The following is a 26228-nucleotide window of genomic DNA, read 5'->3' as shown; positions in this document are numbered from 1 at the left end:
GTTTAAAGGGATAGTTCACTTTGAAATTAATTTTTGATACGTTTTAGCTTACATGTTTATAAACACTGTTTGTTTTCTCACACAAACCGCTCGTTTCGTGTCTTAGGCCATCAATGTGTACTTACATTTACGAGTCATTAAATCATGTTTAATTTGGACTTCTCTGTGCATGCTCTTTGAGGTGGTGACCATAGACCTCCATTATATGACTGACAGACAAGAACGCTTTGACCTAAAAATATCAAAATTGAAAATACTGCGGAAACAAAGACACCTACGTCTTGGATGCCCTTGAGATAAGCTAAAACGTATCAAACATTCATTTCAAAGTGAACTATCCCTTTAAGAAAGCATTTTATTTATTATTTTTGCAGTGTAGTTTTTTCACCTATATTTAACAGCGCTCCATCATAAGTACAAATACAACAGCCGTTTTTAATATCCTATTCAATGGTTGAAAAGAAAGGAGTAAATACGGTCAGTCAAAATGTGGACCGGTGATTCGTACCATGTGTTCACTGTCAGAAAACAAAATTGTTTAACCTGTTGCCTGCTGTGGTTGTTTTAATTCACATCCTTCCTAAAAATATGAAAGGTTCTGAATATATTCTTAATATATAAGTATATATTTGATTTGTTCATTGTTTATTTTGTTGGATTTTAGTTGGACTTGGTCAGAGCTGTTACTAAAATAGTGACACCCATGCTGCCTTTGGGTCAGTGATGTTGACTTTAAATGACATGAAAAATAGTTATATGAAAAAAGTTATTTCTAGACTAAAGAACAAAGAATTTTTATCAGCGGAAAGGCAGAATACAAACGTTTTAGACATTATAGAACAGTTTCAGGGCTTGTTTTAGTGTTGGTAACATGTCCCACACAAACTTATAATCGTCCCACATTTGGTTTTTTGATGGCGGTCCCCCTAACAGTAATAGAAATTCAGTTTGACATGACGAGTCTCAGTGATTGTGCAATTGATAGCATGTATTAGAACTGCACGGTTATAGTTAAAAGATCGTAATCTCGATTCAAACACCCACGTCTTATTCCTAAATGACAGTAATTCGGCTATATGTGTATTAAACCTTTGACAAGTAGCCAATGACCACAGCGAACATTCAGATCTGCGTTGGCGGTGCCGAGCCAGAATGAACCGTTGTTATGTATAGGTTTTTTTTTTTTTTTTAAAACAGTCTTTTCAACCACACAGTATCATTATTTCAAACTATTTTAGTACAGAAAATATTTCACCAACAAGTTAATAAAATTATAACGAGGAAACATGTTAGATAGAAGTACTTACAGGGCTAAAGTCTATGGGAAAATAACAGGACGTCACTTCAAAGAGTTCCTCTACAAATTTACCTGAAAAAACAAAACAAAAAAAGTGATTTGTCAAATAAATATCAGAATTTTTTACATCAAATATTATCTTAATATTAATGTAATTATTAGGGCTGTGCAAAAATTAATTGCGATTAATCGCATCCAAAATAAAAGTCTGTGTTTACATAATATATTTGTGTGTGCTGTATATAATTATTTTGTATATATACAGTAAATACAAACACATGCATGTATATATTTAAGAAAATGTGTTATTCATATATAAAATATTTATATAATATAGATTATGTATTTATATATATTTATGGAATTTAAGCGCAAATAATTCTTAAATATATACATGGATGCATAGGTTTTTATATATACAAAATAATTATATACAGCACACACAAATATATTATGTAAACACAGACTTTTATTTTGGATGCGATTAATCGCAATTAATTTTTGCACAGCCCTAGTAATTATATAAAATTACTGTAAACTGTATTACAAACTATTATTTTCCGTTCTGCACTAACCGAGATCGTATCCCCTGTGAATGATGTTCCTGGCCACCTGGAACGCTAGCAGGAGGTTACGAGGATCTCGCTCTCCATCTACTGACTGCACAAATCCAAATGTAAAGTCTGCACCCAAACCTTTGAGCTCTGTGGAACAAGAGATATTTGAGGACTGGTCAGATGGTTTCCAGCTCTTGTAAATACAAACAATGTAAAGGCATTAATATAAAGGGTGAGAGAGACACTGTACCTTCCTCTCGGGACTCCATAAGGCTGATGAGGATGTTGTAAACACATGATCGCTCCGCCAGCATCAAGGACTGTAGAAACAAGTTAGAAAAACTAAACCATGGTTTGTCGCTTTGCATTTAAAATGGATTTCTGACTCTAGATACTTCTGGAATAAGGAGGTCAATCGGCCAGTGTTCACAACATTGATGTCAATGATTGAAATGCAAATGACGTAACATCACGTTATAGAAATTTTAACATTCAAAGATTAATTATGTTAACTAACCATAAAGTTCTGATTTTATATTTCTAACATGTGATAAAACCTATCATACTTCAACTTCTTTGTCTCAAGGTGACTAAACTTTCTAATCTAGATCTAACAATAAAAAAAGATAAATCTTAGTTCCTTCTATTTAGGATGTAGCCATGAGACAGACTTTCAATATGAACTAACCATCAACTTTTTGACTTAATGTAACTTTGACGATGAACTGAACGTTCTGTTCTTTTACTATATTAGGACGTGATTAACTGAAATGTTAACCCCTTACGAACTGTTTTTTTTTTTTTGAGGATATAGGATATTTTGCTGATGTCACTAACAAAGGATGATGAGGGGATGGGGCTTGCTTTAAACAGTGTAACCAATCATATTGATAGAGTGTGACATTAACAGTCATAATGAAATAATTAGTCATGATGATTCTTTTTTTTAATGTGTCTGGCATTATCATATAAAACATGTGTACTTGTGATTCTCTGAGAATTGCTCGAGACCTCCCAGCTGAAATAAAAAACATCTGAAGGACATTTGCTGAAGTCTGTCTGTCATTTAAGCTGCGCAGCAAGAACAAGTAAGTTAGAATTATTAGCACCCGGCCGCCGTCGACTGTAGACGCGCTAGGGTAAAAGTATAAGACTTGGCCAACTAGAGTGAGTATTATTGTAGAGTAGTCAGGTTCAGGGAAAAAATCCATCACAACGGATAATACAATTTCTAGAATTACAATCAGTTATTGTATTGCTTACCATTGTTTCCAAGAACATATACATTTAAAACTTTAATAGTCTCTTGCTCACCTGCAAGGCTGCATTCATTTGATCAAAAATACAGTAATACCTGTAATAATATCTTTTAAATATAATTTATTCCTGTGATCAAAGCTGAATTTTCAGTCTTTAGAGTCACATGATCCTTCAGAAATCATTCTAATATGCTGATTTGATGCTCAAGAAACATTTCTGATTATTAACAACGTTGAAAACAGTTTCTGCTTCATATTTTTGTGGAAAATGATTAATTTTTTTATTTGAATGTTAGAGGAAAAATTTTCAAAATAATCTTTTGTGACATTGTGATCAATTTAAAACATCCTTGCTGAATAAAAGTATTAATAAAAATGTTTTTACTGATCCCAATATTTTGAACAATAGTGTAAATATTAGGGATGGGAAACGATTAATCGCAATTAATCTCATCCAAAATAAAAGTTTGTGTTTACATAATTTATGTGTGTGTGGTGTGTATAATAAATTTGTATATATAAATACCCACACATGCATGTATATATTTAAGAAAAATGTTTTATTAATATATCAAATATTTATATTTATATATAATATTAATTGTGAATAAATATATATAAAATATATACATGCACATATTTCTTAAATATATACATGCATGTGTGGGTATTAATATATACAAATTAATTATACACACTACACAAACATATATTATGTAAACACAAACTTTTATTTTGGATGCGATTAATCGTTGCCCATCCCTAGTAAATATATCATTTTTGTAGCAGGATCAGGAACTTGACTAGGCCAACTCCACGCACATGTTTACTGTCGAGTCGTGACATCTTCTGAGTGGAGTGTATTCGTTCGTACTAAAATATTCACCTGAACATGAACATCCTGAAAGATGGATCTCAAAATGGACACAGCTGAACCAGGAGGCAGAACTGAGCATTTCGTCTGAAAGGAACCAAATGCGACCAAAAATGAGAAATATCACGGTGACCACAACAGATCATTAATAACATGCTCGTTTGATTGCAAAAGAACTCTGACTTACCAAAGCTTTGAGTCCCTGGAGAACATGCGGAGTGATCACATAGTGATCCTTCAGTCTGTTTTCATAGAAAGCTATCAGGACCTCCACTGCAAACAAAACATGCGAGTGAGATGTCAAAAGGTCAAAGGTCATTTAGACCACCATGATCAACCCTCTCTACTGACACAATGAAGCTCGCGATTTATTATTTTATTCACCAGACTTTTTACAATGCAAATGAAAAATTTATAATTGATAACATTTTAAAGTTAATAATTCATCATGGGAAATTGCATATTCATAAAGCCAAAAGTAATGTCCATAAAACCCTCTTTTAATTTCTTTTGCAAAGACGATAAAATATTCCATGACTCTTTGAATTCAACTACTAGAAATAAGAAGTGCATAAAAACATCTCAAATTTTGGAAAAAATAGTTTGTAGAATTAAATGTTTTACTTTGTACAATGTAATTCCCCAATGTGTTTGTCTTATTTCTGTTGTAAAATGTCTTTATAAGCTTTTGTAAAAGTTGAATAAAAAAAAAGCTCAAATAAACAACAGAACAACAAAGATGCAAATTAAATAAACAGTGCTTTTCTTATTCGCAGCAAGTCTGTTGTTTGATTAACATTAAAATCACAGAGAGCAGCAGGAATATTAGGCTTCTGTCACTTTAAGATATAAAAACAACTATTAAGAAGGACAGAAATCTTACCCTCCCTCTCAGATAGGCAGCTGTAGCATTCCTGCAGGACTTGAGACAGGAGCTGAACTCCTCTGGCACGCGTATGAGGCTGAGAGCTGGTCAGACTCAACCTGCATGGAGGATATGAAATTAATAAGGTGCCCAATTTCACAATCATCACTGTTGTCTAAAATCTACAGACATGCAACCCTTAAATCAGCACTAATATTAGCTGTACTTTTATTACAGTTTGAATACTAGAGAAAGACACCAAAAACTCACTTCTCTAAATGTATAAAGTTTACTTTACCCCAATGCTTCAACCAGCTGGAGGATTGTGAATTGCCCAGTCTTGACACCTTAAAAGAGACATGCACTCAGGTTTAACCCTGACATATGAAACAACAGGGTTTATTGTATCCTTAAACAACATTTTTCAAAAATACGTTTTATATAGTATTTGCTAGATCAGGCTTTTATGGCTTATATAGTGAGATCATGGAGGGGAAAACAGCTCAATGTTCTTCAGAGGTCCTAAAAACACAAAATATTAGGGCTGTGAAACGATTAATCGTAATTAATCGCATCCAAAATAAAAGTTTGTGTTTACATAATATATGTGTGTGTAGTGTGTATAATTATTTTGTATATATAAATACACACACACATGCATGTATGTATTTAAGAAATATTTGCATGATTATACTTCAAATATATTTAAGCAAAATTAATATTATACATAAATATAACTATTTGATATATTAATAACACATTTTTCTTAAATATACATGCATGTCTGTGTAATTATATATAACGCAAACTTTTATTTTGGATGTGATTAATCGCGATTAATCGTTTCACAGCCCACCAAAATATGCAATTTGGTGCAGATGCTGATATAATATGGTCAACAAGTAAGATGAACTTCTGATAGCTTGTAATTTAAATCAATGAGATATTTAGAACACAATACTTGCATAAAATGCATAAAAAATCAGTTATCAATCTATATATCCAAAGATGATATTTAAAAACTTAGTTATATGATCAAAGCGCTAAAGTTTTAAAACATAAAATGCAATGCAATGCAAAGATGTTTGAGAGATGAACAAACAAGGTTTCTCAAACATATTTGATACTTGCATGAGTTTTCTTTAAACGATGTCTGGATATAATCAAATAAACACTTAAGTCCAGCAAGTGTTCAATATTCATCTTGAAATATTACTAACAATATCAAAGTTATTCTTACGTTATAAAAACCAGAAACACTACTTTAGTGTCCTTCTTACATACTTACCACAGTTATAATAGTAAATGATGCATATTTACGTGCAACTAACCCTAAACCCAACCCTATAGTGAGTAACGTTACATGATGTTAATTAATATTACTCAGTAACGTTACTTAAATATATTACACTGTAACAGAGACACCTTAAAATAAAGTGTAACCGAAAAAATCATTAAAGATTTCCACAGCAACAAGACACAAGCTAAAGGTGTTATTCTAAAAGGCCTTTTACTGGCTAAAAAAGTATAAACTGTCAATAAGATGACGTTTTGATCATGATGATAATTTAGAAGCCTTATAATTTCACGTATCAGATATGAAAGTGTAGGTTTTAGAGTTAATAATGTACATAAATACAGTGAAGTAAAGTAACAGAGTCCACTGTCAGGTTCACACAGAAGGGCTCCGCTAGCAGACTAGCAAGGCAAACACACACAAGCCCTGAATAAAGAGAAACAACGACATGGCAACTGCTGTTTTTGGGATATAATTAAGCAAAAACATTGTGGAAATCTAACAAAGGTCTGATCTTTGTGTTCAGTCGCTGTCAGCAGCCACAGTGCGTGTGTGTGATAGCTACAGGATGTGGCGGTTAGCTCACGGCATTCATACAGCATCTCACACACGCGGCGTTCGCGTAACGTAACAGCTTTAATGAAGGGTCAGCGCTTAAGTGGCAAACATGAGAGAGGCCAATGAATGAACTACCTGAAGCGGTTTCTGTAGCCTTGCTATCAACCTGTCCAGACACGAATTCTTCCACTAAACCCAGGAGCAAACTGTTATCCGCGGCCATCCTGAAGAGAAGAGCAGCCAGCCAGCAGCTTCAAACTCGCTGTCACCCGCGCATGCGCACAACCGCCGGGAAATCTCTCTTTTTTTTTTTTTTTGCTTCGAGTTTGAATATGTTTCAAATTGTTTCAAAGTATCGGTAATATGAGGTTTATTCTGGACTTTTATTTAATTTTTTTAATGTTAAAAAGTATCATTTTTAACATTAAAAATATAATCTTATGTTAATTTTTGCATATTTTTTTTAAAGATTAACTTAGTTAATAATTTCTGTCCGGAGAAAAAGGTTTTGAAAATAAGGTAAAATAACGTATTATTTTTATTTAAAAAATAAATAAATTCTGCCATGTTTATTTTAAAGTCAATCAAAGAGAGAAAGCAAAATAAATGTTCGATATTCTGTGTCTATAAAAGAAGATTAGCAGTTTTAAGTATCTGATTAATTGGAAACATTTTCTTACATCACGAGAATACTGTATTTTGAAACACAGATGTGGAGAAGTGAGACTTTTGTAGTGCAGTCAGAGCTTTCCTAAAGTGGTGGAGATGCCAAACACTGGGTTTGTTTGTATCATTCGTAGCAGGCTATCGATCTTTAAACATCGACACTTTCTTAAACTAATATTTTATGTATGGATATCTTTTTGGACTCAATTTATTTGTGTTAGCAAAAAAAAAAAAGTTTCGTAAGAATGGAACTATTTTTCCTTCTGCTACAAACACGCCGAAAAGTGCACGCACTCACACAAGCACAGCACCCAGTCAAACTGAGAGAGTTGTGCTCGCTAGAGGCAATTATAATTGCCTCTTTTACGCGTTTAAACCGCGTTCAAATCATGCCATTTTTGACTTCATTTTCTTTTACTGTCTGTAATTTTTGAGCGGAGTTTGATTGAAAGCTCCATTAGAGGAGGGGCTCTGGTGGAGTCACGTGGTCAGAGCGCTTGCGCAATGAGCACCAGTAACGTGAACTAGTAGGAAACATCACTCAGTCAGTGAGAGGAGGAAAGGTGCGAGAGATAAAGAACTCAGGCAGGTTTGCGACGCATAAATGTTTTAATATACCATACCGCGAGCACGAAATAGTCAATAAAGCTCAAATACTAGCTTGATTTTTGTTTTGTTTTGTTTCAATTTAGACCGGACTTTATGAGTTCAGGCAAAAGCTCGTGTTTTGGCTGCTAGCTGCTGTAAGTTAGCTCGTGGGATAAAGCCAGAAATAACTAAACGCAAGTCTCGTGCCAGATAACCGTTATTAGATCATCGCGAGACCCTCAGTCTGGAGTTTTGTTTTGTTTTCGTTGCTTGGATGGACTTCCCTTTGATGTACGTACGTACTGTTGACACACCACCCATAGTATAACTAGTTTATCTTGAGTTTTAGTAGTGGTTTACGTTTGGCAATTCAAATGATGATAAAGCAGGAGTGTGTATAGGTGCTGTCTTGAGATGTGGCCTGCGTTTGTTTGACGATCATGGGAGGATGCGTGGGGCGCGAGCGCGCGGAGTCACGCGGAGCGAGGACGCAGAGGAAACGTGGAGGTGAGACACACTCTTGCTGTAGACTAAACACACACACACACACAAACCTGTTGCTTAGACTCTGTGATTGTCATAACCTGTTTGTTTCCTTGTTTGAAAACATGCAAATATCAGGTGTATTGTGGGGAGCCATCAGCAAAAAGTACCATGTTATTATCATGTAAATACCCAACATGTAAATGTCAACCATACAAGATATGCCTGCAGACAGTGTATCAAACTAATATGCTTGCCATTACTGTACCACAGTTTCTATCACTTCCATGTGTCTCTCCAACAATTATAATTGGTTTAACTTTCAAATAAGATTCATTTGACTGGTGTCTGCTGGTACTATGCCTAGTACTTCAGCTTTTCTTTATGTCAGTTTGTTTTGTGATGATTCTGAAACTCCCTTTTTGTAGATGTGACAATTCAGGCCCTTGGAAAGAGTGACAGCTTTGATCATTATCAGTCTCCTCTCTGTTGTGTGTGTGTGTGTGTGTGTGTGTTTTTCCACCTGTGTGCATGTTGGAGCCAGCAGTCGTTCAGGCTGCGGAGTCTCGTCTCAGGGCATGCCCGTGCATGCTGGCTCCGTTTGCCATGAGCTGAAGTGAAACATCATTTGGGATAGGAAGAATTTCTTTCCCTCGCAGGAACAGTGACGGTCACAGCGGCAGTGACATGCGTTTGACTTCTCTCAGTGAAAGTCTTGAGGACACTGACGTCTTACAACCAGTATCAGTGTATTGTAGGGTTATCTGTACTTCAGCAGGTTGTGTGTGTCTGTGTGTGTGTGTGGGGGGGTTTCTTGCTTTGAACAGGAGATAAGATTTTCTTTTCCACATGGGCGTTATATATACATAAACATTACGTGCTTTTCTCCAGTCAAGAACATCTTTGCACCAGAGTAAAGTTTGGGAAGTTTATTAAATAACAGCAATGCATTCTCAAGCATGTGTCGCTTCATAATTAAACATCAGTCCTAAACAGTCAGGGGAAAAATAATAGATAAAGACAAGAATCAGTTTGATTATTTGTTTTGTGAATCTGATTAAACAGCTGTTATTATTATTACTGATTTAATAAAATTATTGAATTTTGCTTAATATGAAATTTAATACGTTTTTTTGTTTGTAAGAGTTTTTAACTTTTCAAACTTTGCGTAATATAAAACTGATTTGTTTGTGTTATTTCACTCAAAAGAATCAGTTCATAAGAGTTACTTGAGAATCTTATTGTTATTTATTAACAGAGCGGACGTCCTCAAGACTAATAATTGAAAATTATTATTACTTATTTTAAAGATTTAAATACTTAATACAAATATTACATCTTTATAATGTGCATAATGCGTATAAGTGTGAGTGTTTTTGACTGAAAAGAATCAGTTCATAAGAGTCATTTGTTTGAGAATCAGAGTTTTACGTGGTGTGTGTGTGTGTGTTGTACGTTTCCTGCGAGAACAAAGATGCATGTTATTGTCTGTCTGGTCTAATGTGACCCACAGGAGTTCATGCTCACCGCAAAACAAAACGTCATAAACATATTTTCCCAGCACTAATAAAACAATGTAATCAGTTCTGAGGAAGAGACACATTATTTTATAATGCCGCCGCGTGTGGAAACGGGAACATCTCGTGTTCCTGCTGTAACGACGGGAGGGGAAGAGAATCTGTCGCAGCTTGCGTTGGGGGTGTGTGTGTGTGTGTGTAACGAGAGAATTACAGGAGAAGAATGCAACTTCATGCGGCTCCTTACAGCTGTTGGCCTAAAGTGCATTTACATATCATTTGACTAGAGCATGTATTAGATGCTGAACTTTGACAGCCGCATTCTGCATTGCACACACACATTGTCTCCTGTTGTGGCATATTATCATAAAGTGAAATAAGCTGGTTTATATAAACAGTGTCCTGCTGACTCAAGGCTCAACCTTATCTCCTTTGATGTGTGAGTCATTGACTAGATCACAAGTGTGTGTGAACCTATGAGACAAGCGACTTCCTTCTAATCGTGCGAATACTGACAAATTATTATTAAAGGAGTAGTTCACTAAAAAACTTTTGCTGATAATTTACTCGCCCCCATGGCATCCACGATGTCCACGTCTGTCTTTCTTCAGTCGAAAAGAATTTAAGGTTTTTGATGAAAACATTCCAGGATTTTTCTCCATATAATGGACTTCAATGGGGACCAAACGGTTCAAGGTCCAAAAGACAGTTTCAGTGCAAACTGCAAACTGTTCAAAGGGAATCGTTTTTGTTGAATGAACCAAATGACTCGAAAAAAGATTTGTTCATTTTGATGAACGAGTTCGAACAGGAGAGTCACGAACGCGCATCACAGAACAGAGCAAGGCGAGCATTTGTGCTTATAAAACTTAAACTTTTTTTTTTTTAATGAGCGATCGTTTCGCTTGATAAGACCCTTATTCATCGCCTGGAATCGTTTAAAGCCCTTTGAACAGTTTGCATTTTGCACTGAAACTGTCTTTTGGACTTTGAACCGTTTGGTTCCCATTGAAGTCCATTATATGGAGAAAAATCCTGGAAGGTTTTCATCAAAAACATTAATTTCTTTTGCGACTGAAGAAAGAAAGACGTGGACATCTTGGATGACATGGGGGTGAGTAAAATATCAGCAAAAGTTTTTTTTTAAAGTGATCTACTCCTTTAAGTTGTTTTCACAATTTGCAAACTATTTTTCACTATCCTGACAAGTGACCAAAGAAATGTTGAATAAATGAGAGATGGCCCGTCTTTAGTTCACTCTCCTTCTGGGAGCATTTAGAGTTTCTCACATTGTCAGTGGTTTCTTTTATTTGACCATCGTTGGATTGTAAACCGCCATTTGTCTCTGCATGTCACTTTGAAAGGCTGGTTTAACCCTACTGTATCATATTTGTACGGTCTTTAAATTATCAACATGATCAAAACATTGCTGAATAACCTTCATATTTATTTTAACTGCTTTTTAGTATAATGGTTAAAAAACATCCACCTTCAGCTCGTTGTTCATGTGTCTTTTTGCTCTAAAATCTTTGCTTATTTTTATAAAGTACATGCGAGAATAATTTCGATTTTGTCTCTAAAAATCACTTGGTCTTGATTATCAATACATTGTTTTTTTGGGGCTTTTGAGTAAGGTTTATTTCTCAATCATCATTGTTTTGCATTCTGTTCCAAAATAGCAGAGTTTTGATCATAAGACTAAGCATTTAAATATCATCTTACTACTTTATATTATAATTGAGAGTGATGACTGATCTTTTTTACATGTATTTTTATGTAATTGGTGTGTTATACTGTTATAAAGTTCTCATTGATTTACTTTACAAGCAATCAGAATTTCATTTATTCCATAATATCAGCATCTGCACAAATATTTGCATATTTCTGTTCAGCTTTGGGTCTCTGAATTTGGGTTTGAGCTTCATATTCTCACTTATCATCATAATAATAATCACTATACAATTTTCCGAACACTTTACAATAAGGTTCATTAGTTAACTACATTCGTTAGCATGAACTAATAATGAACAGTACTTTTATAGCGTTTATTAATCTTTGTTAATGTTAATTTCAACATTTACTATTACTTTATTAAAATCTTGTTAACATTAGTTAATGAAAAAATGAAAACCCGAACACACATTGTGACAAAGATGAACAAATACAGTAATAAATGTCTTGCTCATGGTTAGTTCATACATTAACTAATGAACCTTATTGTAAAGTGTTAGCCAATTTTCTTTTTGCCTGGAGGTTTTATAAACTACCGTTTCAAAATTTAGATTTTCTGACTCATTTCATATGTCAGGCTTTACAGTGTTAATCAGTTTAGAGGACCAGACTTCCTGTAATACTTGAATCCTGTGTAGGATTGCTGTAAATTACACAATTTATGTCCTGCTAATTTGTAATTACACCTAAGCTGGCCATGCTATAAAATAATGTGTTTTGATGATGTCCTTTGGATACTTGGCCACGGTCAGAGCAGGATCGATGGGAAAGCACTGAATCACACATGGTCCACCCACCTACTATCTCACCATCAACCTGAACTTCCTTATTTCTACAGCAGGTTTATTATTAGAGATGTTTGCTAAGGCAAGCATCATTATTGCTTAATTGTACTGAGTAACAGTGACTTCCTGTAAAAGAGCAGTTACGGCTGGGCTGTCTGTTCCTGTCCAAATTACAGCTAAATCTTCTAAACATTGCTTACTTGTAATATAAGTCCACAAATACCTTTTTCATCTCCGTGCGTAACTCGCGTGTTTGACGCACCCACCACTAGCCTAGCTTAGCACAAAGACTGGATGTAAATGGCTACAGCTAGCATACTAATCCTAATGTGACAAAATAACGCAAACATTTTCCTATTTGCTATTCAGACTTCATCAAATATTTAAAGTAAAGCTAAATTTGTCGGGATGCATTGATATTAAAATGTTGGCAATACCGTTAATGCTTTATTTGAAAGCCGATAACCAATATATTGGCCAAAAAAATCTTAAAGGAACACTCTGACTTTTTTGGACTTGAGCTTATTCACTGTATCCGCCAGAGTTAGATAAGTTCATACATACCTTTTTCATCTCCGTGCGTGCTGTTTGACGCACCCACCGGCCACTGCTAGCCTAGCTTAGCACAAAGACTGGATGTAAATGGCTGCAGCTAGCATACTAATCCTAAAAAGTGACAAAATAGCGCAAACATTTTCCTATTTGCATGTTTTGATTTGTATAGTCACAGAGTGTACAAATCATAAGATCATATGAGACACAGCCATATTTTTAACCATATAAATATTGGGAACTATATTCTCAGAAGTGCTTCGCTTTTTGAGATTATAGTTCCCAATATTTATACGGTTAAAAGATATCTGTCCATTATTACCTTGTTATTTGTACACTCTGTGACTATACAAATCACAACATGCAAATAGGAAAATGTTTGGGTTATTTTGTATCTCATTGGGTGGTGATAGCGCAGTGGATAAGACACATGCCTTTGGTGTGAGAGGCCCGGGTTTGAGTCCACTGTGAGACACCAATGTGTCCCTGAACAAGACACTTAACCTCTAGTTGTTCCAGAGGCGTGCGACCTCTGACATATATAATTGTAAGTCGCTTTGGATAAAAGCGTCAGCTAAATGAATAAATGTAAATGCTATTGGGATTATGCTAGCTGTAGCCATTTAAATCCAGTCTTTATGCTAAGCTAGGCTAGTGGTGGGTGCATCAGATAGCAATACAGCACGCACGGAGATGAAAAAGGTATGACTTATCTAACTCTGGGGTATACAGCGAATAAGCTCAAGTCCAAAAAAGTTGGAGTGTTCCTTTAACCTAAATTTTCATATAGTTTGTAGAGACTTAATTACAAAAGTCTTAAAGGATAACAAAAGCCTCACCATTAAAAGCCACGTCCAAGCACACGTGTTTAATCAAAAGCACCAACATAAATCAAACATACAAATTTTAATGTGGCTAACTTTCCTTATCAAATTTCCTTACAAATAAAGAAAACAAAGGCAAAATAAATCACTGGACAACATCACTCCTTATCCACTATCCAGCAATATCACTATCAGTCCTAATCAGCAGTGTGTTGGGCTCAACATATCATTGTTGATTCAAAACAAGAGCTGTGTTTGACCAGATAACTTCAGGGTCATGGCGGGGGTGTTTAGAGTTTGGCTGTTGCCCTCAGGGTTGTTGTGAGATGTGAACTGGATAGATGAAGGCTGAATTGAACCGTCATTTGCACACAAACAGTCATAAATGCTCAACCTTTGCTCAGTCATGTGTGTATAGTTCACTTCTGCTTTTATTTTGAGACTAAAGTCACTGTACTCCACAATCATGTGTGTGTTATATTGATATTAATTAATGCTTGATTTATGTATATCTAAATCTTGTGTGTGTGTATATATATATATATATATATATGTATGTATGTATGTATAGGGCTGAAAACAATAGTGATTAATCGCATCCAAAATGCATGCATGTATATTTAATAAAAATATATTATTTAAATATATAATATTTATATATAATATAAATTATATAAATCTATATACAGTATATACATGAAAATATTTCTTAAATATATACATGCATGTGTGTGCATTTATGTACATAAAATAATTATACACAGTGCACCCACATATATTATGTAACACACAAACTTTTAGTTTGGATGCGATTAATCGTTTTAATTGTATCCGAATCGCGATTAATCGTTTGACAGCCCTAATATATAAATATAAATATATATATATATATATATATATATGCACACACAATATTAACTTTAATAATCAAAGTAGAAATGGCACATTTCATCACCTATGGATACAAAAATATTATAATAAAAAGAAATACATAATAATTATACATATTATCATTCAAATGTTTGGGATCTGTAAGATTTCTACCTCAAATGTTTGAACGTTAGTGTATGCATTTTTTTATTTGTATTTTTTGAAGTCATTTGTGATGAAATATGCTCTTTTTTACTTTCTTGATCTAAATGTTCCTTCTAAATTTTCCATTACTCTACAATCATTAAAATACACTACATGTCAATTCTTGTTTATTAGACTATTACTTTTACATTCCACTCAGTTCTCTGTTTGCCATCGAAAATACACACGGAAAGTCTTTGTCGACCTTCATATGTGAAACTAACCTTAACATAATTCACTGGAATAGTACAAATCTTGCCCAATGGTCAAAGTAATGTGGTCGTCTTTTCGCTCATCAAAGCTACTCTGTCATTCTGCTAAGCCATTGTTCCAGGAAATGTTGTATAGCCAACACTTCTCTCACATTAGTGTTAATTCACAGGTCGCAACGAGCCCCTGAAGAAAGACAAGCTGAAGTGGAAGAGCGATTACCCAATGACGGAGGGGCAGCTGCGCAGTAAGAGAGATGAGTTCTGGGACACGGCTCCGGCGTTTGAGGGCCGCAAGGAGATCTGGGACGCCCTAAAAGCTGCCGCTGTGGCCCTGGAGTGTAGCGATCACGAGCTGGCTCAGGCTATAGTGGACGGAGCCAACATCACGTTACCACATGGTGAGAGAGTCTTTACACTGATTGGCTGTGATGAAACCAGCTTTGTGTGTGACAACTTGCTGTTTTGGAACAGAAATAGGAGAAGTTTGGATGAATGTTCATGCTGCTCTTTTCCATAAATCAAAAAGCAGTGATGTGGTGCTGCAAAAAATTGCCGTACAATAAAGCATCATAAATGTAGTACTGTGTGATAACCAAAATTTAAGTTGCCAAAAAAGTGAGTAGCACCTCATTGCAGTACACAAGATCCAGGGGGTGGAGTCGGATCCAGATCTGAGGGGTGGAGTTGGATAGGTTTAGGGATCAGGGGTGGAGCTGGGAAGGTTTAGGGGTGGGTTTAAGGATCAGGGGGTGGAGCTGGGAAGGTTTAGGGGTGGGTTTAGGGATCAGGGGGTGAAGCTTGATGGGTTTAGGGATCAGGGGGTGGAGCTGGGAAGGTTTAGGGATCAGGGGTGGAACTGGGAAGGTTTAGGGATCAGGGGTGGAGCTGGGTAGGTTTAGGGGTGGATTTAGGGATTGGGGGTGGAGCTGGGTAGGTTTAGGGGTGGGTTTAGGGATCAGGGGGTGGAGCTGGGAAGGTTTAGGGATCAGGGGTGGAGCTGGGTAGGTTTAGGGGTGGGTTTAAGGATCAGGGGGTGGAGCTATATCATTTTTTTTTACATAATATTTTTTTTATTTTGATGTCATGTCTTGCATCTTACACCCCAATTTCAAAATCTCAGAAAATTAGAATATTACATGAAATCAATAAAAATATTCTGTTAAAACACAGTATTGTCGGCCCTCTGAAAAGTATAATCATGCATAAATAGTTATATATACGAAATATATTACTTTCACCGTTTAATTTGAACTGAAATACATGAACTTTTGCACGATACTGAAATTTTTCGAGTTTCACCTATTTAGAATAAATTCATTAATATTTATATTTTGATCAAATAAATGATTTGTTTCTATTAAATAACTGTATTTATCTATTTAAATAGCTTATTATCTTCACACCCTGACCTTTATTTTCTTTACTGGCCCATAAGGGAAGTTTTCACCATAATGAAGCAGCATTTAGTAACAAAGTGTTTAAGTGCAAATTATGACGTGCATTTTCTCTCATTGTAGAAGAAAAAAATCTTTCCTTTTCCTTTAAAGGAGTAGTTCACTTTAAAAAAAAACTTTTGCCGATAATTTACTCACCCCCATGTCATCCAAGATGTCCATGTCTTTATTTATTCAGTCGAAAAGAAATTAAGGTTTTTGATGAAAACATTCCAGGATTTTTCTCCATATAATGGACTTCAATGGGAACCAAACGGTTCAAGATCCAAAAGACACTTTCAGTGCAAACTGCAAACTGTTCAAAGGGCTTTAAACGACACCAGACGATGAATAAGGGTCTTATCAAGCGAAACAATCACTCATTTAAAAAAACAAAAAACAAAGTTTAAGTTTTATAAGCTGAAATGGTCGCCTTGCTCTGTTCTGTGATGCGTGTTCGTGACCCTCCTGTTCGAACTCGTTTAATGAACGAATCTTTTTTCGTGTCATTTAGTTCATTCAACAAACGAAATGAACGAGTTGACTCAGGAAATTTGAGCTTATAAAACCTAAACTTTTTAATTTATTTTTTAAATGAGCGATCGTTTCGCTTGATAAGACCCTTATTCATCGTCTGCAATCGTTTAACCCCTTAGAACAGTTTGCACTGAAACTGTCTTTTGGACCTTGAACCGTTTGGTTCCCATTGAAGTCTATTGTATGGAGAAAAATCATGGAATGTTTTCATCAAAAACCTGAATTTCTTTTCGACTGAAGAAAGAAAGAGATGGACATCTTGGATGACATGGGGGTGAGTAAATTATCAGCAAACGTTTTTTTAAAAGTGAACTACTCCTTTAAACCCTCGCTTATCCGGCTTATGCTACTTCGAGCAATGTCAGAACTTTGTATTTTGAGCACTTCTTGCATTGTTTTTGACTCGCTTGGGTTAGTCCTCAGCTGTAAGCGTCCGCTAATGTAAATGTAAATATCTGAAGCACGTTTTTACCCCTCATCACTGACGGTTGTTTATATTCTTTCAATCACTCTAGGATCCCTGACCGAGTGTTACGATGAACTCGGAAACCGTTACCAGCTCCCGGTTTATTGCCTGGCCCCGCCTGTCAATCTGATATCAGAAAGAAGCGATGAAGACCTGTCGGATAACCCTGAGCCCCAGACGGCACAGAAGAAAGAGTTCCAGCTGAAGGTTCGGCTCTCCACCGGCAAAGACCTGCGCCTGAACGCCAGCATGACGGACTCCATCGGCCAGCTAAAGAAGCAACTGCAAGCTCAGGAGGACATTGACCTGGCCCACCAGCGCTGGTTCTTCTCCGGAAAACTCCTGACAGACAAGACCCGCCTGCAGGACACCAAGATCCAGAAGGACTTTGTTATCCAGGTCATCGTGAACCAACTGACACCAAACCAATGAAACAAAGAGATTAACGACCAACCGTAAAATACGTTTTACGAGCAACTTGATTTTGTGGGTCGAGTCGTCTGGAGAAACGAATAAACTATTATAAACGGATTATGAATTATTGTTTGGAAATAAACCAACCGAACGGATCGCATCTCTGCTAACTTCAGCAGAAGTGCCAAACTGAATTTAATTGCGAGACTATGCATATGCTGAAAAGTACCAACATGATCCTCTGAAAGTGAGAAGATAATCGAACTTGAGCTTCATTTTGCACACTTTGAGTATCTTAGACTAGTTGTGCCTTGAAAGAAGAGTTATTTTGCTTACGAGGCGTGTTTCAGTGCACACACACACACATGCTTTGTATTTTCTGACGTCTTTGAGCACAACCCAGTACTTTCTATGCAATCTTAAAACAGTTTCAGACTGATATCATTATATAGCTAATCCACATTTCGGACACGTTTGCTAGGGGCCAGTGACGCTCAAAAGGCTCACTGTGTAAATCTAGAGCACAAAAAGACACGTGCTATACATCTTCATCTCCTGGCACTGCACAGTCTCCGTGCCCTGTAGAGGAGAGGAACTCGCAAACGGGAAAATCGGACACACTATCACTTTAATGGCTGTCTGACTTCCTCTTTTATAGAGATGTTATGCTGTAAGCGCTCAGGCTGCAATCAGAGAATATTGCTACTATTTTGAGAGATTATATTATATACTATTTCAATCTTTACCTTGCTTTTTTTACTTGCTTTTTACTGATTCTTAACGCTTTATCAAGCATTGCTTTAAGATTTCAAGCCTGCTTAATGCTCACACTCATTCATTTAGGTTTCAAAACGTTTACTAAAGGTCTTCTGCTCCTGGTTATTTCCCATGTGACACTGCGTGCCCCTCACCGGTTAGAAACAGCTCATTACCTCAGCGGCAACTGTTCCTCATTAACACTGGTGTGTTCGGTATATGTCTCTCTTCTGCTCATGAGTCTTCTGTTGTTGTTGTTTTTTGGTGTACAATAACCTTCATGCTTGAGTTAAATCACATTAAGTTACGTTTTTTTTTCCCCTCTCCAAATTGCGGCATTTTGCGTTCGAGGAATATTCCAGGTTAACTACTAGTTAAGCTTTTACTGTATAGTAAACTATCACTTGCAATGCAAGTCTATGTGGCGTTTTCTTTGGTGATCGACAATATGCAGTAGCTTAAAGGGTGTGTATATGTGTGTATTCTGTCATTTACTCACTCTTATGTTCTACACCCGTATGCCTGACTGACTTCTGTGACACAAAGAAGATCTTTTGAAAATGTTGGTCACACAAGCCATAATGACAAAAAGAAGAGAATTCAATCAAAAAGTTTGACGTATGGCATCTCAATTTTGACTTAATATGCTATAATTTTCATCTCATAATTGTCCAAATTGAGTCACAAGTTGACATTTGTCCGAATTTTACATTTTGACTGATAATCTAGCTTTTTTATCTCAATTACGACATGAAACAACTCACGACATCTAAATTTTGACTTAGTATCTCATACATTTTTGTCAGATTTCTCGATTTGGATTGATAATTTAGCTTTTTATATCAGTTATGACATGTGAAACATATCTCAATTATTTGAATTATCTAAATTTTGACTTGAATTTTTACTATCTCATAATTGTCAAAATTGAGTCACTGTCAGAAATTTTAAATCTAGCTTTTATATCTCAATTATAACATGAAACAACTCAATTATTTCACTTATGACATAAATTTTGACTTAGTATGCCTTTGAGGTATGGCATCTCAATTTTGACTTAATATGCTATAATTTTTATTATCTCATAATTGTAAAAATTGAGACACAAGTTGACATTTGTCTAAATTTTGACTGAGAATCTAGCTTTATCTCAATTATGACATGAAACAACTCAATTATGTCACTTATGGCATCTAAATTTTGACTTAGTATGCCATAATTTTTTATCTCATAATTGTCCAAATTTGACATTTTTGTCAGAATTCTCGATTTGGATTGAGAATTTAGCTTTTTATATCAGTTATGACATTTCTCAATTATTTGAATTATCTAAATTTTGACTTTAATTTTTACTATCTCATAATTGTCAAAATTGAGTCACTGTCAGAAATTTTAAATTTTGACTGATAATCTAGCTTTTTTATCCCAATTATAACATGAAACAACTCAATTATTTCACTTATGACAAAAATTTTGACTTAGTATGCTTTTGAGGTATGGCATCTCAATTTTGACTTAATATGCTATAATTTTTATTATCTCATAATTGTAAAAATTGAGTCACAAGTTAACATTTGTCTGAATTTTAAATTTTGACTAAGAATCTAGCTTTTTTATCTCAATTATGACATGAAACAACTCAATTATTTCATTTATGGCATCTAAATTTTGACTTAGTATGCCATAATTTTTTACTATCTCATAATTGTCCAAATGTGACTTTTTGTTAAAATTCTCGATTTGGATTGATAATTTAGCTTTTTATCTCGGTTATGACATGTGAAACATATCTCAATTATTTGACTCATCTAAATTTTGACTTTGTATTCCATAATTTTTACTATCTCATAATTGTCAAAATTAAGTCATAAATTGACGTTTTTGCCAGATCTCTTAATTTTGACTGATAACTTCGCTTTTTATCTCAACTATGACGTGAAAAACATAACCTCTAAATTATTTGAATTATGACCTCTCCAATCTGACTTAATATGCTATAATTTTTACTATCTCATAATTGTCCAAATTGAGTCATACGTTGACTTTTTTTCAGAATTCTCAATTTTGACTGATAAATTAGATTATATCAATTATCACATGTGAAACAACAACTCAATTATTTGACTTGTAACATCTCAATTTTGACTTTTTTTTCATAATTTAACCTTTGTCATAATTAACTTTTGATCATAAATTATATTTATAAAAAAAAAAAATTCCATAAAATGAAAGTCCGTGGGTTCCCGTGTTTTTTGGACCCCATTGACTGTCATTAAATGAACAAAAAACATTGTTTATATATTTTATCTGTTGCTTATATCTAGTCACAGGTTTGGAACACAAGGGTGAGTAAAATATGACGCACTTCATTTTTTGGTAAACCAAGCTCGAATATTCCCAGAAGTCCTTCGCATCGTAACGCACACACACACCCTGTGGGAACAACGAGGTATCAAAACCCTCCGATCATCATTCAGGACGAAGAGTCACTCGGTACCTCATAATTTGTGCGTCGTTGATTTACACGCTCTGATAAGAAAGAAAGTGATGTTGTGTACTCCACCCCTAGTGTTTTCCCAGGCTCTGAGCTGTGTGACCTCTGAAGGAAAGAGGTCATTCCTCCTGGCCTTCGTCAGCACAATCTGAAACCCTTATGCTGTGACAACATGTGCTGATGCTGCTAATGATATTTATTCTCTCATTGGCATTCATTTCGGGAAACTGCTCTACTTTAGCTAGTAATATTCACAACATTTAATGGAAATAGGCAAAGTAAGAATATAATTAAAATGGTCGACAGTACTGGTTTAAGTCTGTATGTTGTGTTCTGATTATGATAAGGGTAATTTTTATTAAGAGGGACATTGCTGTTATTTTTTTCTAGGCGACACAATTCTGCATTCATACAGGCAATGTTTCAGTAGTTGTTTTCTTCATATTGTTTGTTTTCTGTTTTAGTGGATGTATAACGTGTCTCATGACGTGAGGTTTCCAGATTTGACTGAGGAAGCCGTTATGAGCCATACTGTACATGTGGATCGCTCTCGCCACACTGTGTTGGACGTTTGTCTTTTAAACCGCAGATTTCAAGAAGCCATTACGCTTTACTCCAGCTTGCTGTGGGTATGGGAGCCTGTTTCTGCCACATAAGTCAACTTTATGAATATGAAATCAGTCGAAATTGAGATTCGAACATAATTTGGAGATACAACGTCATTAAGAAAATTGTCGTGAGTAGCTCAAAATGTAAACTTTTTCATAATTTTGCTTTTTATCTCATAATTACTACTTTTATGGATTTAACCGTTATCTCATATATGTTCTTTGTCAGTTTTGACTTTTCTTCGTAATTATGAAGTATCTCATAACTGACGGATTATCTCATAATTAGGAGATTTTAATGTGACTATCTCATAATTATGATTTGTATTCTCGTATGTGGCTGAAACATGCTTGCATGTGTGCGTGTCCCACTTATGTAATACACGAACTTTCATAAACCTTTAAAAAAGGAATTCATGTGAATTTCTTCATAGATTAATATCTGTATATTAAGAGATACAATGTGTGAAATGCTTCTACTTAAATGTGCTTACGGCCTGTTTCACAAAAGTTATGTATAATTTACATGGTAATCTGTTTTTCAGATGTTTTAATTGTCGATTAAAACGACAGCTGTGAAAGCAAACCGATGTTTGTCCATAAACTGCTAATCATTTCATCATGTTCTCAGAAGAGTTTTAGTGAGCTTGGGAAGAGTTAGTCTGACCTTTACTGTAATAAAGCAAGTGTTGCTGTTATTTTTAAGTCGGCAGAAAAGGTGAAGTGTCTGCGGGTGGGAATGATGTCTTTAAGCGCCATATTTTACATTGTAAAATTTCAAGAATGTCAATCCATCTCATGTGCCACTGCCAATACATGTTCAGCATCTGATTGGCTGTCAATGTTGTTCTTCGGCTGAAGAAAAAGTCTGAATGTGAGTCCACTGACCATTATCGTTATTTTTGTGTGATCTTTGCTACTCTCTTAGAATTAGAACGATTATTAAAACTTTATCTTTATAGTTGCTTATCTCTGGACCTCCTCGAATTTATTAACTATAATATAATAATTATACTTCGGTAAGAAAAACGTTTTGAAAAACTTTTATACTACTTTCAAAAACACTTTAATAACTTTAAAATATTTTACAAATATCAAGATATCCAATCTTAAATTAAGTATGAATTTTAAAAAAAATATATATATATTATTTATTAACTGTGATGTGGGCGTCCCTAATCTTATTAAACTAGAATGATTACTTTATCTTCGTATAACGCAAGGGTAGAGTTACTCGCATTCAAGCTATTTTGAGGCATGACGAATTATTTTTCAAGGAAAAGTCATTTTGGTGATCAAATGTGATTTTTAAGGGATAAAATTATTGACTACAGGGGGATTTTAGGTTAAATGTTAAATAATTCTAATTAAATTAAATAGTATGACATAAGGACTAATACAAGTAAATTAATGTCCAACATTTCCATATAGGCCTACTTCAGACTGAAGCTAGAATAAACAATCATAGTTGACGCTCAGTGAGTTTAGTTGTGGTGTTGTAAATGGCTCCTGGCTGTATATTAGTCTCTCACCCGCCAGAAAAAAACCGTTTATTCGCCTTTTATTCTTGTTTTGTTTCTGCATCTTGCGTAAGAAACGTCAGAGACTATTTTGGAAACGTTCACGCGCTCGGTTCACGCTGCGCTTTGGCTTTGAACCGTAAATGTTTCAGCCACACGGTGGCAGTATTCAACAATAAATCCTCATACACGTGTTGTTTTGATTTTGTTCCGGCTTTAATAAAGTGGAATGATATATTATGATTTTAAAAAGAGGCAGGCTAGAAGTAATGTTACATTTGATCCGTGTTTTGGCATCACACACCCTATACTCAGAGAAAACACGCAGGCCAGTTTCTTCTGTCCCACTGGACATCGAAAGCACTTCCCCTCTCCTGTTGATCTTACCAGAACTTTTGTAACAGGTAGATTATTGATATTTCCAGATGGTTTGTATTATGATGATGTGAGGATGTGACATTGGCTGACTGACTGTTAGTGTTAGGAAATCTGGTTAGAAAAAGATGTGGAGGCTTTCTTGTTCTTAAATGTATCTTAAACAGAAAAGGCTCAGGGATCTTTTTTGATATGATCAGTTTGATTCTGTATTTATAGGGGTCTATGACAAATATGAATGTCCATGACGTAAAAAAATAAATAAATAAAACTTTTTTTTAAAATGCCAAGTTTTCAAGTAAAACCCTAACCTAATAAAAACATTATTTAATTCGTTGAAAAGTTCATTTTTTTTGGTAAAACTTCACAATAAGGACCTGTTAGTCCAAATTAATGTTAATTGATCACAGGTACAACGTTTGATTTAATTTTTCTTTGATAGTTCACTACATGTTAACATCTGAAACATACTGTAAAGTACGGAAGTGTATTGCATTCACTTGCGGAAACAAAATCGACTCTGTTTTTCTGAATTAACGAGCTAATTATCTCAGAATTACGAGATAATTTTTCATGGAAAAAAGTTGTTGCTCGGTTTTTCTGAATTAATGAGGTAATTATCTCAGAATTACAAGGTAATTTTTCATGGAAAAAAGTTTTTGCTCTGTTTTTTTCTGAATTAACGAGTTAATTATCTCAGAATTATGAGATATATTTTTCTTGAAAAAAAAATGTCACTCTGTTTTTATGAATTAATGAGTTACTCCTAATTTTTGAGATAATCAAGTCATTAATTCAGAAAAACAGAGCAAAACGTTTTTTTTTTTCCATGAAAAATTATCTCGTAATTCTGAGATAATTAACTCGTTAATTCAGAAAAACAGAGTAGTTTTTTTTTTTCTTCAAGTGAATGCAATACGCTTCCTTGGTAAAGTGCTAGTTTTTTAATTATTTTATTTTATTATTATTAATTCACAAATATTACTGCGTTTAGGGAGTTGCACCGTATGGCAGTTTGAACTAACCTATCAAATTATCTGATATTTAAAAAAACAAAACAAAAACGTATTCTCCATGATGTCAAATAATAATTTACAAATGAATAAAACTTCCTCACTGCTTTTTTCTCCTTGAGAAATAAAGATTATGCCAACGTACTTTTGAACACTCTAAAAAATGTTGGGTTGTTTCAACCCAACTTTGGGTCAAATGTGGACAAACTAGCCATTAGGTAATTTTTTTTAATGGGTTTGTCCATATTTGACCTAAAATTGGGTTGAAACAGTATTTTTTTATAGAGTGAATGCATATTCTTTGAGCATCATTGACCCCTGCACATATTTGGGTGTTTCTTTATGCGATGAATATAAAAACTGAATGTCTCTGGCTCACTGAAAACAAGCCTTTCACCATGACATGGTTCTTTACATAACACCAGGCCTTGTAATGATTCAGGTCAGGTGAGGATTACAATCTGCAGACAGCAAAACACAACAGGAGAAGCTGCGGCACAAGAAAAGTCCCTTAGATTGTGGGAATGATGACTAATGAGATAAATGTCCCCGCCAGAAGCAAAAAGCCAGTAGCTAGAGGAGATGAGGTGTAACAGTGACACATTCATAGACTCCACACGAGCAAATACGCATTCATGGCAGTGCAAGCCTGGGAAAAAGCCTCCATTGATGAGAACTCACAAGGAGCTGTGTGTTCTTCTGATTCCCGCTCAATAGAGGGACGCTTTCCCGTTTATATCCTCTATAGAAGGTCTAAATAACCAGATTTGTGTTTTATATGAAGTCGTATATGTGCCAAGATGGGGAAATCCAGCTTTTTGATTCAGACTGCATGCAGGTATATGTGGCCCAAATCTGTTTGTTTTTTTTGTTTTTTGTTTTTTTGTCAGGACAGTGTGAACAGCACAAACCACATGGATAAGTGCCTCGAAACAAATCATATGTTTTGCAATGCGACCTCAGTCTGAACAGGCGAATCAGAATTCATGCGACTTTTACGTCACTGGGCTCATGGGAGTCACTTCAAAGTTTTACATACTCAACGTTATCAAGACAGTTGCGAGAGGTGGTCAGGGAAGTACGTGGACAGGTTTTCATGACATAGGCCTACACTTGGAAACCAAAAACAAAGTAATTCAAGGTAACAGAAACTACAACCCAGCTGCATTCAGTTCACTTCACTTGCAATGAAAACAACAAGGAACAGGATTTGTTTTGTGCCTTGATTTACTGGCTGCTAAGAGTATTAAATGAAATGAGTTATTTTTTTCTGTGTAGCCTATTGTGCTGTAAACTATGGAAGCGTTTTATCTGCCACAGAATAACACATAGAAAAGTTAATTGTGACATTTTATCTCACAATTGCGAGTTTACATCTTTTTATCTCAGAATTGCGTAATATAAAGTCGCAATTGTGAGTAATAAAGTCAGAATTGAGTGAAAAAGTCACAATTGTGAGTTATAGACCATTTC

At 35.0% G+C, this 26228-nt stretch overlaps 2 protein-coding genes across 5 annotated transcripts in view; one reads left to right on the top strand and one right to left on the bottom strand.

Annotated features, from left to right (window-relative positions):
- Positions 1–6983, bottom strand: part of mms19 (MMS19 homolog, cytosolic iron-sulfur assembly component) — a 37363-nt gene extending 30380 nt beyond the window's left edge. For both annotated transcript variants that reach the window (XM_039657655.2, XM_039657656.2), the window contains exons 1-8: positions 6843–6983; positions 5151–5199; positions 4871–4971; positions 4175–4260; positions 4000–4074; positions 2105–2174; positions 1873–2001; positions 1308–1369 (exon numbers count right to left, since the gene is read on the bottom strand). In XM_039657655.2, the coding sequence (XP_039513589.2) occupies positions 1308–1369; positions 1873–2001; positions 2105–2174; positions 4000–4074; positions 4175–4260; positions 4871–4971; positions 5151–5199; positions 6843–6930 (660 nt within the window). In that variant the 5' untranslated portion in view covers positions 6931–6983. The remainder of the gene's footprint in view (positions 1–1307; positions 1370–1872; positions 2002–2104; positions 2175–3999; positions 4075–4174; positions 4261–4870; positions 4972–5150; positions 5200–6842) is intronic.
- Positions 6984–7881: 898 nt separating this feature from the next.
- ubtd1b (ubiquitin domain containing 1b) lies at positions 7882–22437 on the top strand. Of its 3 annotated transcripts, none has more exons than XM_039657653.2 (4): positions 7882–8252; positions 8363–8468; positions 15310–15537; positions 17625–22437. In XM_039657653.2, the coding sequence occupies exons 2-4, from the start codon at positions 8402–8404 to the stop codon at positions 18005–18007; spliced, it is 678 nt and encodes a 225-aa protein (XP_039513587.1). In that variant the 5' UTR covers positions 7882–8252; positions 8363–8401; the 3' UTR covers positions 18008–22437. The 3 variants fall into 3 exon arrangements, with proteins under 3 accessions (XP_039513587.1, XP_039513588.1, XP_039513586.1); XM_039657654.2 differs by having other exon boundaries at positions 7883–8252; positions 8351–8468; XM_039657652.2 differs by having other exon boundaries at positions 7883–8468.
- The last annotated feature ends 3791 nt before the right edge of the window (positions 22438–26228 follow it).

This window comes from Pimephales promelas, chromosome 17 (assembly GCF_988280905.1).
Source record: "Pimephales promelas chromosome 17, fPimPro1.hap1.1, whole genome shotgun sequence".
NCBI classification, from domain to species: Eukaryota; Metazoa; Chordata; class Actinopteri; order Cypriniformes; family Leuciscidae; genus Pimephales; species Pimephales promelas.
The sequence above is the reverse complement of the archived record's forward strand: the minus strand, read 5'-3'. Positions and strand labels throughout refer to the sequence as shown.

What these genes read in the sequence shown, in the direction of transcription:
- ubtd1b (XM_039657653.2), top strand. Translation starts at nt 8,402, where the DNA reads ATGGGAGGATGCGTGGGGCGCGAGCGCGCGGAGTCACGCGGAGCGAGG. An exon ending in GACGCAGAGGAAACGTGGAG is followed by an intron (nt 8,469 to 15,309) that starts GTGAGACACACT and finishes GTTAATTCACAG; the next exon opens with GTCGCAACGAGCCCCTGAAG. An exon ending in CAACATCACGTTACCACATG is followed by an intron (nt 15,538 to 17,624) that starts GTGAGAGAGTCT and finishes CAATCACTCTAG; the next exon opens with GATCCCTGACCGAGTGTTAC.